The sequence below is a fragment of the Meriones unguiculatus genome, chromosome 20 (assembly GCF_030254825.1).
Source record: "Meriones unguiculatus strain TT.TT164.6M chromosome 20, Bangor_MerUng_6.1, whole genome shotgun sequence".
Lineage (NCBI taxonomy): Eukaryota > Metazoa > Chordata > Mammalia > Rodentia > Muridae > Meriones > Meriones unguiculatus.
Genome location: NC_083367.1, coordinates 71,378,905 through 71,398,293, shown reverse-complemented (window position 1 = coordinate 71,398,293; position 19,389 = coordinate 71,378,905). Strand labels below are relative to the sequence as shown.

The 19,389-nt window shown below is 47.9% G+C and overlaps 1 protein-coding gene across 4 annotated transcripts in view; it reads left to right on the top strand.

Moving 5' to 3' along the window:
* Sash1 (SAM and SH3 domain containing 1) overlaps positions 1 to 19,036 on the top strand; it is a 165,700-nt gene extending 146,664 nt beyond the window's left edge. For all 4 annotated transcript variants that reach the window (XM_060373698.1, XM_060373697.1, XM_021664245.2 and 1 more), the window contains 7 exons: positions 499 to 668; positions 1,647 to 1,856; positions 2,550 to 2,700; positions 8,111 to 8,224; positions 11,571 to 12,673; positions 13,851 to 13,982; positions 15,711 to 19,036. In XM_060373698.1, the coding sequence (XP_060229681.1) occupies positions 499 to 668; positions 1,647 to 1,856; positions 2,550 to 2,700; positions 8,111 to 8,224; positions 11,571 to 12,673; positions 13,851 to 13,982; positions 15,711 to 15,974 (2,144 nt within the window). In that variant the 3' untranslated portion in view covers positions 15,975 to 19,036. The remainder of the gene's footprint in view (positions 1 to 498; positions 669 to 1,646; positions 1,857 to 2,549; positions 2,701 to 8,110; positions 8,225 to 11,570; positions 12,674 to 13,850; positions 13,983 to 15,710) is intronic.
* The last annotated feature ends 353 nt before the right edge of the window (positions 19,037 to 19,389 follow it).

Here is a 19,389-nt window from a genome sequence, read left to right as displayed (position 1 = left end):
CTAGAGAATAAGCCAGAGGTTAAAGTCTGTGAACAGGATCAACAAAACGAAGGACTATGCCTGAGCAAGGGAGAGGAATTGTGAGATCTCTGATAGGAAATACGACCAGGCTGCCTCAGGACCAAAGCTGGCTGGTGCTGGCTGAGAAGAGAGGAGGAAGAAATGAGGTGTAAGCCCAGGTCTTGAAGTTCTGTCTCACGGACAGGCTACTTGTCTCCCTCTCTGTGATACAAGGGGAAATAGTGCTCTGCAAATTCGGTGCTGGGTGCTATGGGCAAAGGCCAGGGCCTCCTATCCCAGCATCCTCTCCTGCTGAGTCTGTGTTCCAAGGATTCCTGTCATGTGGGTACAGCCCCTTGTCAAGTTAGGATAACAGTCTGAGGACTCTTGAATCGGCCCTGCTGTGGTCCCGTCGTAATGTTCATGGCTGCCCGTCCTGGGCCTTTCGTCTTCACTGCCTGAGAAGGCTGTGTTTAAAGTGCTGTTCTCCCTGCTCAGGTGGCCAGACTGTGAGCACCACCGATTCCTCCACCAGCAACAGGGAGAGCGTCAAGTCAGAAGATGGCGATGATGAAGAACCACCCTACCGAGGTCCCTTCTGTGGGCGTGCCCGCGTGCACACCGACTTCACCCCCAGCCCCTACGACACAGACTCTCTGAAGCTCAAGGTAGGCTTGCTCCTGATCACGAGCAGCTAACCCAGGCCCTCTTGCCTCCCTCCCTGCCTGTGGATGCTGGACTCTTTACCATGCAGAATAGATCATGTTTTGCCTACCTTTGCCACACTGGTCTCCTTTCTGGTGAAAATAATTAAAGCCCAGACCAGGGTCAAGGAGGTGAAAGCTGTGTGTTAGCTGTCCACACTGCTTCCACCCCTGGCCCTCCCCTTTGACCCTGGCTTCCTTCCAGAACTTCCATGCCCCTCTTATGTGTCCCTTATTTGAAGGAAATAACTGCTCTGTATGAGTACAGAGATGTTTATGTAGGACCTAAAGATGCAGTTGGACATAGTATCAGATAGGGTGTGGCCACAGGTTTGGAGATTTCCTCTTGTGGCTGAGGCCAGCTCTTTCTCTGGGAGGAGGATTCTGTTCCAATAGCCAAGGTAGTCAACCCCGCTGAGAGCATGGGTGACAGATGAGACCCATCCGACCCTCCGGAGGAGGAGCAGGGAAGGTTGTGACCTGGGGTCAGCATGGCTAGATTGGGGTGCATGCGTGGATACCTAAGCTCTTATCCCCCAGCACCAGGGAAAGCTGGGTGTGGTGGTGTGCCCCTGTAAAGCCAGTGCTGTGGGTGTAGAGACAGCTGTAGTGTGCCCTGGAGCTGGTTGGCCAGTGAGTCTAACCCACTGATGAACTCTAGATATAGTGAGAGTCCCTGTCTCAAAAGTAAGATGCAGTGCAGTGGAGAAGACCACTGACATCTACTTCTGGTTGCCTCATGTGTGCACCCCTACGCCCTACATGTGTGTGCGTGGCATATGCATGTAAACACACACACACTTAGGGAGGGAGGGAGGGAGGGAGGGAGGAAGCCGGGATTCCAAACCTGACCTTGTAGCGTTTTCCCAGCTGTCTGAATTATGTCGTTCTTTGTGCTGAGAAATGAGCCTGATGGGAAGGTCTTTGTCCCCTGGGCCACAGAAAGGAGATATCATTGACATAATCAGCAAACCACCCATGGGTACGTGGATGGGCCTGTTGAACAACAAAGTCGGCACATTCAAGTTCATCTATGTGGATGTGCTAAATGAGGAAGAGGAGAAGCCCAAGCGCCCTACCAGGAGGAGGAGGAAGGGCAGACCACCGCAGCCAAAGTCCGTGGAGGATCTCCTGGATCGGATCAACCTGAAAGTCAGTCACTCTTACTGGTCATACGCGTGTCCTTGTTACCTTGTCCTCGCCCTAAACCGGGCGAGTGATCTCTGTCCTCCTGCACGTGTGAGCGGTCAGTGCCATGAGCGGCCTATAGGAGCAGTTCCCAGTGCCCCAGTGCGTCCCCACCTCTTCTAAGGGCGGTACCACAGCGTAAGCCCTAGATCAAAATTAGCTTTCGGGAGAGCTCTAAACAGAAACCCGGGGTCTCTGCTCATAGTCACCTCTGCGGGCCCGCGAGGCCCCCGCCTTCGTACATCGCCCTTGCTGTAACTCTCCGGGTCTTCTAGAAGAGCATGGCCACAGTGGTAGATTTTCGTTTTCAACTTATCGAACATCTTGCTCCTGACAAATGCATAGGGTTCGCTAAGTTGGATTTTAATAAGCCCCACCCCAAGTGTAAAAGGAAGTCTTCTCACCCGCACTGAGGGCCACTTGGAAATAAAGGAGTTAGTTCTGAAAGCTTCGTAAGCCGTTTGCGAGTGCGCCCATATACCCCCATCTCCCTTCGAAGCTGGAAGGCTGTGAGCCCCAGAATATATCACAAAGGCTACTCATCTCTTGATTAGCATAAAAATTACTATGCAAAAAAGTCTGAGGGGTCTGAGGCTGGTGTGTGACAGGCATCACAAGGCCTTAGACTCTCCTTGACCTTCTCGCTCTGCTTCCCAGGAGCACATGCCCACCTTCCTGTTCAATGGCTATGAAGACCTGGACACCTTCAAGCTCCTGGAGGAGGAAGACCTGGACGAGTTAAATATCAGGGACCCAGAGCACAGAGCGGTTCTCCTGACGGCAGTGGAGCTGCTACAGGAGTATGACAGTAAGCACCCCCCCTCTCTCTCTCCCCCTCTCTCTCTCTGCTAGATGAATAGCATCATCATCATTATGATTAGTATTGTCACCAACAGGCCTCAAGAAGCTGTCGTCACATGCTTAAGGTTCCTGGAGTCACTCAGTTGGTCTTGTTAATTTCATTTTATGACAAAACAGGTCAGAGACCAGACATGCCTGTTCGTATGGTGTGAAAAGAATGCTGCACCAGGGCCTTTCTGAAGGGACCAGTAGGTTCCGCCTTGTTCCTGTTGGAACCTGCATCCATCAGTGGGTGGTTAAAATCCATAAGGGAATAAGAAAGAAAAAGGGAGGGAGAGAAGGAGGGAAAGAGGGAGGGAGGGAGGGAGGGAGGGAGGGAGGGAGGGAGGGAGGGAAGAAGGAAGGAAGGAAGGAAAGAAAGAAAGAAAGAAAGAAAGAAAGAAAGAAAGAAAGAAAGAAAGAAAGAAGGAAAGAAAGAAAGAAAGAAAGAAAAAAAGAAAGAAAGAAAGAAAGAAAAGAAAGAGAGAGAGAGAGAGAGAGACTGACAGCCTGAGAGTTCTGCCCATCTCAGGACTGTTTTCTTACTGAATAGGCTTATTCATGAATAACTAAACCCATCAGTTTCCATTAAAGAAGAAAATGTCTCTCTGAAGTGAGTGTGTGGAGCAAGCATTCCCAAATTAAATATGAGAGCTTATTTTTAACACAGCGTGAACAAAATTCAGGGCGTTCACAGTTTTCTTTCGTTGCCTCCATTGCTTGTTGGCCTGCTAAGCTTATCGTGTTCTTTGTTCTTCAGTCTGACATTTAAAAAAAAGTCTTAAACTTATTAATCATGGAGGAAGTTCCATAGCTAATGGATTTCTATCACTGAAAGACATACCAAAACCATGGCTAATGATGGGGGAAATTATGCATTATGAGTGGTCCCCAACTTAGGATTTTTTGCTTTTTGGATGAAAGCAGTACACAGTTGATAGACGTTAGGAAGTCTGAATCTTTTTCTTTTCCTAGATGAGCAATATGCAGTCTGCGCACCTGTAATACTGAGCAATAGCAGGGAGGTGGAGCCGTGGGCAGCCTGAGACCATGATGGGCAGAAGGGAATGCTCAGTGCCTCAGCTGCTGAACAGGCTGTTCAGTGCATGAGGGGACTTAAGTGCATCTTAGCTTATAATATCCAACCACACTATTGTAAACCAAGGAACGTTTATATTTACTGGATTCTTAAGACCCAGGAGAAAGGGAAGCCACTGTGTTGGTAAATTCACTTTTTAAATTAGACCAATAACACAAAGGAACACTACCAGTAGAAGTCTGGCCCTTAGTTGCGATGGTTAACAGTGTCAGCTTGACATCATTAAGATCCCTTAGGGGACAACCTTTGGATATATCTGTGAAGAAATTGTCTGGACTAAATTAGCTCTGGAGCACGCCTGGAAGGAGCGTGGAGATGAGGCTCCCTGCGGTGGAAGGCCCACCTTGGCAGTGGGTGTCAGCTCTGCGTAGGCTGGGGTCCTGGGCTAAACGGAGGCAAATGTGAATTGTGTATTCTCTTGCTTTCTGCCCACCAATGCCATGGGACCCGCTCCTCAAGCTCCTGCAGCCATGATTTCCCTACCAGGGTGGACCTTACCTAAACCCCTAATAAGCTCTGCAGCTGCTTTTATTGGGGCATTTTATCACAGCATCGGAAAAAGTAATGATTACACGAAGTAAACAGACAGCCTTGAGGCCTAGATTTGGAGGGGTTGTGTTATCTGCCGGGCACTTCATGACCAGGTCTTTGCAGCATTTGATTCACTAGGGTGCTAGAGCAAAGTCAGCCTCCCCCTGGAAGTCAAAGGAACCTTCAGAAAACACAGATATTTACGTTACAATTCGTAACAGTAGCAAAATTACAGTTACGAAGTAGCAACAAAGACAATTTTGTGGTTGGGGGTCACCACATGAGGGCCTGTATTAGAGGGTCCCAGCGTTAGGAAGGTTGGGAGGCACTGTTTGAGAAAGCCTGGGATCTCTGGCCAGGTAATGTGTGAACAGCCTGCCTGGTGACGGGTACGGCAGACCTGCACTGTTAATATGGATTAAGGTTGAGCCGTCTGTTCCTCTGGACTGCATCTGCTCTGTATTGTATGTCATTTACTCTTCCACACCGCGGAGGACAGCTGGCTTATATACCTCGTCGTTACATTTCCTATTTCATTCAGACGTCAGAAGAGCAAAGCTAAATCCTGCGTAGAGGCAGGGATCTGAGCCTACTTTGACATAGCATGTTGGCCCAGACCCATTGGCCTAGGCTCATATCCTAAGATTTGTGCCATAATATTTTATAGGACATCTTTATCCATCATGATGCTAACTTGGGAGGATCAAGGTGGGCTCCTTGTTTTTTTATAAATCCCATTTTGGGTTTATACATTTCCACCGTTTGGAATTTCTCTGATACATAAAATGCTATCTCCTTTTACTGATCTTGAAACAAAGGCTTTGGAGGGCTCAGCGGCTCTGATCAGTGCTGAGAGACTGCATCCAGATGTAGCCTAGTGATGTAAGCCTTTCCGTCCAGTGCAGCTCAAGTCACCGTATTTAAGAAATACTCCCTCAGCATGCCTCAGTTACTTGGAGAAGCACCTTAGTGCTCTGCCAGACTCATTTTGCATGTAGTAGAGACAGTGATCCAGTAAGGTCCTTGAAAATGTGTAGAAATACCTTGAAGTTCTCTAGTTCTCTAGTTCCTTCCAATGAAAGTGACATCTGCAGCACAGCTTGGAAGCAGAGTGCGCGGGGTCCCCACAGGCGAAGAAAGGTGGCCTGCGGTCAGCCTTCCATCTAGAGAGGGTGGTCGACTCACTCTTCCTTGTAATCGTGTAGGTCCTCTAAATGAAAACGCCCTAAAAGCATTTGCCTTAAAAAAGGAGTAGAGTGTGCCATCGTCACCACGATCGTGTGCGGCTCGGTGGACTCAGCGCTGGGAAGCTGGGCGTGCTGGCTCGCACCTGTGACCTCAGCTCGGTGGACTCAGCGCTGGGAAGCTGGGCGTGCTGGCTCACACCTGTGACCTCAGCTTACTATTTCCTGGGTGAATGAGCACTGAAGCAAGTATGGCAGGATTACCAAAAGTTCCAGGCTAGCCTAGGCTACAGACACCCTGACTCAAAAGGAGGAGGAGGGGTGTTCATTCGTATAAGACGCTTAAGTAAAGATTATCTAAGCATGCAGGAAGCACAAAGAGGAAGAGAGCAGATGTGTGCACAAGCGCTTCCTGGGTTCGGGAAGGGAACAGCCTCCATAAAGGAAATGCTGCAAGCCCTTCTAAAGGGACTTCTCTCCAGGAATCCCATTTCCCCTCCTTCCTAAGAAGAGTGCTTTCTAGAGAACGGTGTGTGCCCTTATGTTCCGTTGCTTCTGATGTCTGAGGATCTGTGTCTTCATATATCCTGTCTGTGTGCATGGTCACGTGTGTGAGTGGGTGGAGCAGGGGAGAGCTTTAGACCCAGCATGCTGAGTCCCTTTGGGTCATGACCAGATGGGATTTCAGCCCTTTTGATAACTGACAATTGGCTCGTTTCTCATGGTCTTCTGTTTCCTGTGTTGGCACTGATGCTCGTGAGTGTGGGAGAAAAGTCTCGAGGCGTAAGAGTCACCTACCTCCTTTCTCCCTGGGGAAGGTGGCGACACTAGACCCTTGTCGTGTGTGTTCCACACGACTGTAAATCGCACCTGATTCTCAGGCATGAAGAGATCCTTTCCTTTTCTGTAACAACAGGACCTTGTGGGGCCGGGTAAGGCTGGGGTCCCAGAATGCACTTCTTAGCAGTGGCAGCGATGTTTTCTCTTTTGTACGCTCAATCAGAAATCAGCAGTCCTCTTTGCTTTTGTGGGACACTGGGCTGCTGGCACCGGGGACAGAAGAGTGATCCCCCTCTCTGGGTAGCCAAGGACAGCTCAAAGGCCTCATGTAGAAAGATCATTTTTCTAAATAGCATGCTAGACAAGAACAAAGGCCGGCCCAAAGCCACAGGCTCTTCCCAGGATGAAGGCCTCACTGTAGAGCAGTCCGTTGTGGGGGTTGTTGTGGGGGAGGAGCAGGATTTGCTCATGTGCTTCTAGTTTGTTAATTTTTTCACTAATTGCTTGATACTTAGCACTCTTTGGGAATATAATTTGAGAATGTGTTCTGACAGCCTTGTTGGCATTATACTTGTTACAGAATGCTTTCCTTTTAAGAAATACAAGCAGGAAGTGGAGAAAAGGATGGTGGGAATCCACCACATGGCAACCCACCGCCTCTCCACAGACTTATTTTGATGACCTGAGAAAAGGCATCATATTTCTGGTTTATTGATTTCCTTGTTTCTTTTTTTCTTCTTGTGTGTGGTTGGGGTGGGCAGGTGAGAGGCGAAGGGAAAGAAAAACAAATTAAAGCCATTTGTCTTTGTGACCAACTATTTTATGTAGAAAAATGCTCTCTTGGTTTCCGTTTTGTGAGACCAAGTGCTTTTTCTACATAATTATCGAAAGATGATCCGTGTGAAACCTCCGCATTCTGGGCTCCCCTTACAGAAACTACAGAGCGATGCTGCCTGGGAACTGATGCTCACATGGTTTTTCACGTGATTTACTCTAGGGACCCTCCCTAAAGCAACATAGCCAACTTGTCTCCTGATTTCCCCCCTGCCCTTACTGAGGTCCGGTTGATAAATAATGCTTCTTGTTAGATGGGTTGCTCAGGCTGGGGCTGTTTCGTTTACACTGGTTGGCCCTCTGCTTGCCAGTCAGAGGGTCTCCTGAACACTTTTCCCACCCTGGATCAGGGAATAGAAGTGCTGGCCCAAGGCAGTGGGAGGAGGGTAGGAAGAAAGGAAACTGTCAACACTGCAGAAGACTGGCAGAAGATGTGTTCCTCCTTGTGTAGGGTATCTGTTTCTCTCTCCAGCCTGTCTCTGGCAGAGGCGATTCAGCAGGCAGAGTGTTGTCACCCCAGGTTAACACTCTCTCTTGATGCTAATGAAGTAGTATTTTATTTGACACTTTCATATAGGCCCCCAAATCCGTAACATAAATGACTTGAAGCGCCAGTCTTCCAGGTGTCTGGAAAGCACTTGACCTTACCCACCTGTGAACGCCGCGTTCACGCATGCTACTTCTCAGTGAGCGGTGCCACCGTACCCTCCTCCTTGCCGGTCCCACGGTACAGGCTCTGCACTCCTCCTCCCCCTGTGGCCAGTCTGCCTCTGTTTGGGCAGCGTGGGAAGCATCAGCATATTTCAGCCTGGGTTCTCGCCAAGTTTATTTTCACGTAGTGGGTACGTTGCTTGAAAGAGAAGTGTTCTGACTGCATTGGTTCTTTCTCTCTTTTAAATCTGGCTGGTTTGGGGGCTTCTTGTGACATCAGTCTGCATGTTCATCTCCAGGTAACAGTGACCAGTCGGGGTCCCAGGAGAAGCTGCTGGTGGACAGCCAGGGCCTGAGCGGATGTTCCCCACGAGACTCCGGATGCTATGAGAGCAGCGAGAACTTGGAAAATGGTAATGTTGCCTCAGACCACGGGGCCTGCTTCAGTGATCCCGACTCAAGTGTGTCCAAAGACTCCATTCTTTCAGGCCCATGATGTGGGTGGCCATCTTTCCATTTCTGGCCTTGTCCTCAACTACTTTTCAGTCTACCTCTGTGTTTATTTTTCCAGGCTGCTACGTGAAGTTTATCAATTCTGTCTAAAATACCTGCAGCCATAAAACCTAAATTGTTTGTCTCCTGTGCCCTTTTCTTCATGCAGTAACCACCAAGATCTCAGTACTGGGAACAATTAGGCCCACAAGGAAAGCAATTTACCAGGTAGACCATCCATCAAGGGAACCCCAGCAGCCATGTTGTAGCCCCGCAGCCCGATTCTAGAGGCAATTACCCCTAGAGAGGGTGACTAGGAGGCCACACGTCTTATTTGTGGCTTCTATCGAGTAGCAGTTGGGAAGCAGTCGATATAAAACCTGAATGCTTCCTCCCTGCAGAACCGAGGTCTTGAGCAGAATGAGGCAGACGGGATAAACAGCAGGTGACTCTGTGGCTTCCTGTTGTGTCCCCCAAATCACCATTGTTACAAAGATGAGAAGCGGTAGTGAGGGTTCGTGCCACCATCGTGACCTGAATCTCTGTGGAACACTTGAGACCGTAGTAAAAGCACACCGAGGTTTCCTAGCCCTAAGTGGCCGCTGGGACTCCCATCTGATAGGAACAAGTTATTTCTTAGCACTTACTGAAGCCAGCCATGTCAACCTCTGGCCGCAGTTTGTGAGTGGATTGTGAAATCAGTGTAGTAAGCCATGGAGGGTGGTTTTCTGCGACACAGTAGAAAGCATCGGTGCAGTCGTGAGGTAAGGCTTAGCGTCATCAGTGGCATTACTGTAATCTTTGTTTCAGATATGTGTGTGTTGGCTGGTGGACGTAAGTTGTGTTTCTTACTGTAAATCATGCTTAAAAACAAGTAGTATGGACACCCAGACTAGTTCTAAGATAAGGTAAACAAATATTTGAGTTCAAATTCTCCCTGATGTACCCATTACCTGACGCGCCCACATCTGCATCCGCGGCCTTCCTGCCAGCCTCACACTCATGTCGATTCTGATAAGCATCTTGGGAACCCAGAAATTAACCTATAAGTTCTGCCACCGAGAATGTCCTAGCAATTTGGGAAGATAGCCACATCCTCCGAGGTTTTAACATTTAGATAGCCTTGATCAAAATGCAATGCAAAACCCATCCAGGAAGCCAGCACTGAGCCATTTTTAGCAAACAGCAAATCCTTGGGTAGGTTTGGAGGGCTTTTTACTTTTCTGTTAATAACTTTTCTATAGCTGAAGCGGTCACGTCAGATTAACCCAGCCGTGCTGGGTTGGTAAATCAGGGAAGCTAGCACTGCCAAAGGGTTTAATGCCAGGAGAATTCTGATATATCTGTTGAAGAACTGGATTAAATCAACTGCTGAGCCATGCTTTGATTTCAAGGCGAACTCAGGGCTCTTCCTATATGAAGCTGGCATTGATCATTGATACATGTGGTTTGTACTGAGAGGCAGTAAGAAAGGAAAACCTATTTCTAAAATTTAAACACAATGGATTTTAATTAGAGTTTTCTATTTCAACTGCTGTTTAAGCTTTCCTATGATGGGATCTATGAAGTATTTTCCTTTTCCATTTGGCTGTGGTGATTCTTCTGTTCAGAAGAAATGTAGGCAGTCCATTGAATATTACAATAAGCTAATATCTCCGTGTATCAACAGAATAACCACCTGTCAGGAAAGGACTAGTGTGTTGCTCTTGATTAGTGTAGATATCAGGTAGGACAGTATGAACTTAGCAGAGGACACATGCCTTTTGGCTGGGCCTCTGCTTTGCAGGCTGTAAGATGTTTCATATGCTGATCTGGGTCTTTGGATAAAAGGATGGCCTCATTAATAAAAGTCCACTTGAGGAGAGCGCTGCTCCCCCCACCAGCCTCAGGGTCCACGATTGTGCTTGCTGCGAAACACTTCATACTATCAGTCTGAGGCTTGAGTGAGCTTAGGAAGTGTGAAATCGTGGAAGGAGCCCTGTTCTCCCTGCTGTCGAAGACCAAAGCACTTGTAATGTTAGACCCCCAGGCCTTTTCTTCCTGTTCTGTTTCCTTCATCTATTCTCCCCCACATAGAGATTTTTTTTAATCAAAAAATTTTGTCTGTTTGCCCTAAAGTAGCTGCTTTCCTCTTTGAATGGACACAATCCAACCCTCCCTATCAGACTGGTCCACAGCCCGGTTTCTCCCTGCTGCCCTTTCTGTATTACACTGAAAGGCTGATACTGCGTATCAGGGGGAGGTCAGAATTCTACGTTAAAACACTGAATTCAGGAAGCTTATTAATAGGCCAGGGGGAACCTCTTAGTTACATTGATGATCACTTACCGGGTTTTGGAAATTAGACAGCCTTTCTTCGTACCTCCCAAGCCTGATGAAGATTTGTGGCATTTTCATCTTTTTCTAGAGTAACACAATCACATGGCTCAGATATTCTGTTACCTGGAGCATTCTCAGGTTTACCAGACCAGCTACTAGGGACACACAGATGGATTACTGGTGAGGGAGGAGACAAAGCACCGTTGATGTGTGCGTGTGCATGCGTGCGCGTGAGCTCACCTGTGCCTGCACACATGCCTACAAAGTCTCAGCACGTCCCCAGGAAAGCTCGTCATGCAGCAGCTGCCATGGTGAACAGCCAAGAGTTCCCGTTAGTGAGCTACGTCAGGATGACAATCGGCCAGCAGTCACCGCTAGCCGCTCGGAGGAGGGCTGCTGTAGATGGCCCCCAGCAAAGCGCCCCCTCAGCCCGTTGGCTGGTCTGCACCCGTCCGTTCCTTGTTTCCGGGTCATTGTATTCAGGCAGAACAGCTTGATGCAAAGAATTATCTGAGTTTTTGTTCTGCTAACCCCTTTGTGGGTACCATTCATAGAACTATGCTAAGGAATCAGTTCATCCACGACTTCAGAAACTCGTATCCAGCACAGAGATCTTACGGCTTGGTTTCTGGCAGGGCATACGAAGTCAGTCAGTCTTTCTACACCGAATGCAGCTTGGAATAGATATTAGTTCTAGCCTCCTGCTGGACACAGCATTTTCTTTCCACATAACCAATTAGTTCCAATCTCTATAAGTACTTTAATAAGACTAGAATTCTTTATAAAAATAAAAACGGACACCTGATCACCCAACTTTATTATTATTATTATTATTATTATTATTATTATTTTAGTGACCTACGTGATGGTTTTGTTGATACAGGAATTAGGTCCTTCTTTGTTCATTGACTTTGAAACGCAGTTGCAAAATCTCTCCTCCTCTCCCAGGCAAAACTCAAAAACCCAGCGTTCTGCCCGCCAAGTCATCCACGGAGTCCAACTTAAAGTCTTTCAACAGGAGTCAGCCAGGCAACTACCCGACATTGCCTCTAACTAAACCAGCGGAGGTGCGGAAGCCAGGAGAGGAGGGCGGGCTGGGACGAGGCCTAGCCCCGGACACCGCCAAGCGCTGTGGCGTGCCCTGTGTGACTAGTTTGAGTAAAAACCGAAGAAGCCTCCCGGTCTCCATTTGTCGCAGCTGTGAAACCCTGGAGGGTCCTGAGCCAGTGGAAAGCTGGCCCCGATCCCACTCCCTGGATGACCTTCAGGGAGAGGCTGATGCTGGCAAGGATGTGCCTAGTGAGGTGCTGGAAACGTGCCCTCAGAATGTACCAGAAGTGCCACAGAAGACATCTGCCTGCACCTCCGAGGCTCTGTCCCGAGGCCGAGATCCCACTGCTGAAGATGTGACGCTTCTGACCCAAAGCAAGAGATTTTCTGACCCCCCGAAAACAATGGCCAAGAAGCCGGATGGCTCCGCTGTGATCTCCAAACTTGGCGTGTCGCCTCCTCAGTGTGTCCCCAGAAATTTCGAGGCTCAGCCTCCAGTTAAACCCAGCTTAACAAGGACGTCTCTTGAGGGTCACAGAAAAGGACATGACCACCACCCCCTGGGCACCAAAGAAGGGGGAGATGGGGAGCAGAGCGCCCCCGAGACCAGGACACAGCCCAGGCATCCATCGCAGCCCCCGCCTGTGCCCGCCAAGAAGAGCCGAGAGCGCCTGGCCAATGGCCTGCCCCTGGTCCCCAACCTGGAGGCCCCCGTGCTGCCCCTGAAGAAGGCCAGCCCCGCGAGTCCCTGCGACTGCCCCTCCCCCCGGGAGCCCAGGCCTCCCTTGGGGACCGAGCCGGGCAGCCCAGTCTGCACTAGACCCCCGCCCTGGCTGGCGGAGCTGCCTGAGAGCACCAGCCTGCAGGGCCATGGTGTGAAGCTGGGCCCAGCGCTAAGCAGGAAGGTCTCCTGTGCCCGGGGTGTGGACCTGGAGATGCTCACGGAGAACAAGCTCCAGGCCGAGGGCATCGACCTCACCGAGGAGCCCTATTCTGATAAGGTATCCAGACAGTGTGTCTCTGTGTAGCCCAGCCGTCCTGGAACTTGCTCTGTAGACCAGGCTGGCCTCGTCTGCCTCCCGAGGCATGCGCCGCTTAGCCACGTGTGTAGCAGACAGAATGGCACCTCTGCCTACAGCCTCTGAGCTGGAGGTACTACCCGCTGCCCCTGGATTAAATAGAGCTGCAGCTTTGCTTTTCCTTCCCTCTTGCTTGGTTTTAGTTTAGGGCAGCTGCACTTGGCAGGGACACACTCAGCACCAGAATTGGCCCCTAATGTGATGCTGAGAAAATGGGCAAGAGCGGCCCGAATCAAGGGTGCGTATCCCACAGCAGGATGTGGGTTCGTTTCTGTGTGGTTCAACTGGGGTTTCGAGTGACCTGCAGTCCCTACTCCTAGACAGGTTGTTGTGAGGGAGCACAGTTAGTGGGAGCTTGCATAGACAACCACGGAGCACACACAGCCCGAACCCTGCTCAGGTGCGCCACCGCAATTATACCTAACGAGGTGGAGGGTGTAATGCGAAAGGCCCTGCCTGATACATCAAAAACATGTCTATAACGAAATACAGTTCTCATTTGAAAAGGCAGGGAAAAAGGCTACCAACACCAAAGCGACTTTGAAGACAAATCGGTGGTAATAGAGGTGGCTCCGCTTTCCTTCTGGAGATCTGTAATGTGCTCCCAAGGGTCCTCGTTATGGTCGTGAGTGCCTCCTGAGAACAGCCCCTCCCGTTTCTCTCTTTCCACCGCTTTGATACTTCATGACTATGTACCTTTGAAGGGAAAATAGGGAGAGCTGTGGAGTAGTGTGGCCTGGTGATATGGTGGCGTGGTCTCAGATGAAGAGCAAATAGAGCAGTGGGTCGGCTTTCTGCAGATTAGGGGACCCTCTTCAACAACGTGAAGGGACTGAATTCTGTAAAATGAGTTTAAAGCATTGGCCTGAGAAATACAGGATTGTGTTACTTAATTGTGTTTTGAAATACCTTTTAGAGCTCATCAGTATTTGGGCGATTAAGATGTAAGTGTGCTCCTTTTCGAGAACCTGTCCCTTAGTGAGCAGGTTCTGTTCCCTCTGAGCTAAAGCTGCTGGTGCTGTTTTCTGACCGCCGAGCTGTGTGCCTTCGGGGAGAGGTCTGTACACCATTCATGCCGGGTTGCTCTTTCCCCTGGCAGCATGGCCGTTGTGGGATCCCTGAGGCCCTGGTACAGCGATACGCGGAGGACCTAGAGCAGCCTGAGAGGGATGTTGCCACCAACATGGACCAGATCCGGGTGAAGCTGCTTCGGAAGCAGCATCGAATGGCGGTAAGCAGCCCTCGTTGCAGGGAGACGGTAGCTCTCTGCGGTACGCTTAGGTGTGAGGCCGTGGCTGGCAGGTGTTGGCGACACAAGGGCTTGCTAGAGCCCCACGAAAAGACACCTAGGAAGGAAATAGTCGGACAGCCTAGACTTCGGTTTTATTTTTCAGGGTTTTATGCTGGAGAAGGGATGTACCACTGACCTACACTGCCGTCCCCTTGTCTTTTTTTTTTTTTTTTTTTTTTTTTGCTTAGAGACATGGTCAGGTTCGCCTTAATTTGTGATCTTCCTGCCTCCGTGTCTTGAGTGCTGGGACCGCGGGATGGCCAGGTTAAGACAGTGTTAGAAAGGCAAAAGAGGGAGGTCCATGTCCCAGCTTTACACCTGCTCTTAAAATCCATACACAGCACACCAGAAATTCAGCCAAAGGAGTAAGTTCAGAAGCTCTTGGTGCATCCCACGAAAACGGCAGTTGACAGCAGTGTGTTACACCCTCGGCGGAAGATGCTGCTGCGCTTTTCATCCTCTTTACATGAGAGAAAGGTGTGGGCAGTGGGGAAGTAGCTTGACTCAGCCACTGTGTGACATCTGCATTCCTCCAAAGACCATGCTGTATGCCCTAAGTGTATGACTTCTAGTTCTCAATTTTAAGCTAGTTATTTCTGTGCACATATGTACATTTTAAGCCTGATTGCTTTTACATATCAGATCATGGATATTAGTAAAATATTTTTTTATTATCAAGATTTTAATTTGGTGAGTATTCTATGTCTTAGCCAATTACTTATTAATAAACGTTTAGGGTTTATTCCTAGCCTTTTATTTTAAGTGGTATAGTGAAAAGCAGCTTGCTTTAAAACATGTTCCAATAATATCTGAGGATTTATTCTTTGAAGAGATTGCTTCATCCAGATCACACAAAATCAGAGCTGCAGAGAAGGCTCGGGGATCAGAGGAGCGAGAGGAGCCAAGGTTACTTTCCAGGACCCATGTGGGAAAAAGCTGGGTGTCATGGCCCACAATTGTGATCTTAGGTGTGACTCAGAAGAGAGAGACAAGTGGGTTCTTGGAGCTCACTGAGCAGCTAGGTGAAGGTAGGAGTCCCTGTTCCAGAAGAAAAGATGGACAGCTCCTGAGTAAAGACAGGGAGGGCTGACCTCTGGCCCCCACCCGTATGATGTGCACCTTCGTGAATATGAGTACACACACAGTAATACAAGATAGCATGGGCTTTTACACTCTGTGCCTCCTTCTGAAAGACAACCCTGGCAATCAGGTTTCAACGTCCATTTCTCTGTCCTGGTCGGCTCTTGATATTATTATATTTTAAATTGTTGATTAGCCATGTACATTTAAATATTTAATTTTCTGGCTATTACTCTAGAGTCGAAGATACACTTCATAAAAACCCTACCCACTGAACATCCTTTTCTAAGTGACACACAGGTTTCTCTCCACAGTTCACCTCAGTTACGGGACTTCGTGGAGGCAAAATAACAGAAGATAGGGAAATGCCTATGCTTACACACATAATTGGGGTTTGATGTAATCCCAAAGTTCTGAAATCTTTTAGAATAGTTCCTTGAGAATCTTTTTCAGTTTTTGAGTAGCACTCTTAACGTTCATTTTGACATCTCTTGGCAGGGGCAGTCCTGTCCCTCTCAGCCATACAAAAAGTATCTCTCTCACGGTCTCTGTGCAGTCTTCATAATGTGGCTTTCCTTCTTTGCTCAGATCCCAAGTGGTGGGCTCACAGAAATCTGCAGGAAACCCCTCTCTCCGGGATGTGTTGCGTCTGTGTCGGATTGGCTCGTTTCCATTGGCCTGCCCATGTACACCAGCACGCTTTCTGACGCAGGGTTCAGCGCGTTGAGCCAAGTGCCTTCCCTGTCCCACACTTGCCTTCAGCAGGCCGGCATCACAGAGGAGCGTCACATACGGAAGCTCATCTCCGCAGCCAGACTATTCAAACTGCCCCCGAGCCCTGAGGCCATGTAGCAGGCCTGCCGTGGCCCTCCCTGGACAAGAGCCAGCCTTTCACTGTGCTTAGGAAGCTGATACAATCCCTCCCTATCTGCTGGGGTTGACCTGATCTGGAAGAAAGGTCCCCACATGGGGCTCACAAATTGCAGGATTAGGACACGGAGCCGAGGACCCTATCCTGGAAAGTTCCCCGCGCCCTCGAGGAAACCAGTGTGGTTCTCTTTGATGCCCACAGGCAAGACCAGCGCTTAGTCTTGCTTTCAGACACAGAAGAGCCAAGATGTCAACGCACAGCAAACCCTGTGCGTCCACTCTGTCTCCGTGCCGGCAGAGGGCTAGAAGAAGAGGACAAGGCAGCCTGCTCGCGTCTCATCGTGCCCTCGCCCATCTGTTGGTCACCCTGCTGGATGCCCGAGCCCACCGGGCTTAGCTAGGCCAAAGCAACAGACTCTGGAGTTACTGTATACTATTGACTGTGCTCATGAGTTCAGACGCCGGACCAGCTGGCTACAGCAAGAACACAACAGTCCTCCTCTCCTGTAGATAAACAAGAGACATTTTAATTGCTTTCTAGCAATTAGCTTTTATTTGCCTTAATATAAACTTTTAACCAGTTATCTATCTAGTGTCTGCAACCCTTAACCCTAGTCCCAAAATTCTTCAGCTTAGACTGCCATCTAACTATTTGGGATGTTTCCACAGAAATAGCCTTTTTTTTTTTAACAGTCTCGTTCTAACATGGCTTATTTTATAGGAGTGACCACCAGGCACACATTTCACATTGACTCTTAGTTTTTAAACTAACTACAAACTCAGTAAAGGTTGATCTGGATTCCCGGTGGGGCTTGTGTAGTAACTGCCCTTCGTTCTACTCACTTCACTGAGCGGCCATCATGGCGGCCACAGTTGGAGAATCCCGGCCACATCCATTCCAAAACCCATCCATCAGCTAACGGATCACCTTTGTAGAAAGTCATTGTAATGTTGCATATCTCAGAAAGATTTTTTTTTCTAAAAAGGGAAGTAGTTTACAAAACTCAGTTCTTTAAAGTTTTTGTTTGTTTGTTTGTTTTACTTTTTGGTTTTTTTTTTTCTTTTTTGGCCAGTTCTAGAATTATTATTATCTTTATCTTTCATCTGTTACTTAATTATTTTAATTCAAGCAGAGGTTCATTTGAAGCCAGACAAACCACATTAGCTGTGTGCTAAATATTGCATATTTTCAACTGTTTTTCCAATTGTGATTTCTATAATCTGTTCTCTTTTTGTCTAGTGTCTAGTTTTCTAGCAACTAGCAAATGCAGGCAGGTACACAGGCTCCTTTGCTTACAGTGTGGCTTTTCTTAGAAGCATTGTGCGAGGTCTCAAGTTACCATGAAAGCACTTTGAACACAAGGCCTGGATTCGTCCTCTGATATTTTATTGGGTTATTGAAACACGATTTCCCTCAGGAGAGAAGGGCAAGTGATTTTATTAATAACCAAGCCATCCTGACCATATGCTTGATATCGCTGGATCCATGTCTCTGAGGAAATGAACTTTCTCAGGCGATCCCCCCCATTTTAGTGTTCATTGAAAACAATAACAATAATATGGTCGATTCCATTCGCCTTCTATAGGATGCCGTGTGAAGAAGTTGAGGCAATTTAGAATAAAAGGTAAATCCACCAGATGCCTGCTGGTCTCTTTAAAAGAGCTCACGGTTGCCTCCTGGGTCGTGGCATAGCCCGCCTAGTGGGTGTGGATACAGGGTTGTCAGCGCTTCTGCATGCTTCTGTGGGGTTGGAATTGGAAAACAGGCTTCTCCTCTTGCCTTTGACGTAACCCTGGCCTGACATTGCGACAGACTCTGCCCATGATTCTATCTGAGCAAAGAGACCACACAGGAGCCACATTAGAGGTAACAAGGGAGAAGGAGAAATCTTGTGTGAATTTGCAAGTTTCAGTTCCTTCTCAGTGTAGACCAAACTAGAACCAGAGGTCTCGAGAATGCCAAACACTATTTTTTTGTCACTTTGGAAATCATTGCCTTTGCATGGAAAATTCAGGGACCATGAATTTAGTGTGAATGTCTGATCTGAAGGGGCTGAGGTTGTCCTCTTTCTTTCTTTCTCTCTCTTTCTTTCTTTCTTTCTCTCTTTCTTTCTTTCTTTCTTTCTTTCTTTTACTTTCTTTCTATCTTTAGTGTTTGTTTGGTTTTCTTTTGCTTTGAGCGTCTCATTTGGTCTGAAAAAAGCCTGAATGTTGGTGTGTGGCACTGAGGTGACGTGGGGCTGCCTGTGGCTGGTGGCCAGGTGGCAGGCTTTAGCAATATACAGTTTTGATCAGTTGCATTTGGTACAGAATTTTGAGTGACGGTGAAAAATTGTTGTCTTTGGAAAGCACAAAAGAAACCTGGAAAGGCGTTTCGGCTCAGGTAGCTCCCCAGAATGTGTGCGATTTGTATGTCACAGCTGTCTGCAGAGAAAGCAGCTGCCCAAACTACTATTTACATTCCCAATAACGAGAGCAACTAGCTTTTCATGGCCTTGCATATTTGGGGGCCCTTTTCTCTGTCCTGACCCGGGTGTGGATGAAATTGAAAATGCTTCCTCTGTGAGAAGTGACTGCCCGACACAGCATCGCGTGCTCACAGCTGCAGCAGAACAGAAGTGGATTCCGCATCACTGCTGTGGGAGGACTGAGTAAGGGTCCAGAAAAGTCTAACTGTCTTGAGTCCAAGTTATCTTGATTTTTAAATTGATAGAAAAAATAAACAAACTGTCGAGCAAAGTTATATGGCACCTGACAGCATTGCACTTTCTGTATATGAAATCAGTATTTAAATAACTTATTTTTCTCCATCGCTGTTCTTAAACATTGTAAGTAGCTGTAATATACCAATACCAATACGTTCTTGCAATTGCTTCAGCCCAAGAAAGCTGTGTATTGTTTTAAAATTATAAAAAAAAAAATTGTGATGATCCATTTAGAAAAATGAAAGGTGGACAGAAGGGTTTTCCTGTGTAGCAGACCTTGTCTATAATTATGTCATCTATGTACCTAGGAGAAAAAGTAAATAAATTTCTTCAGTCAGATCTGTTTCTTTTTTTATTTTTATTTTTATTTTTTGTTCTTGGGGTGCTTCAAAGACAGAAGAAAAATAAAAGGGAAATTTTAAAGTGTGGTTAAGGAATGTGGTGTTTTGTGAAAATGTTAATTGTACAGGGCTCTTTTATTAATGGGTCAAAAAGAATCTTTGGTGTCTGTGCATCTGTGTTCACATGTGCATGGGCATGCATGTGCCATGACATGTGTGAGGTCTGTGCATCTGTGTTCACATGTGCATGGGCATGCATGTGCCATGACATGTGTGAGGTCTGTGCATCTGTGTTCACATGTGCATGGGCATGCATGTGCCATGACATGTGTGAGGTCTGTGCATCTGTGT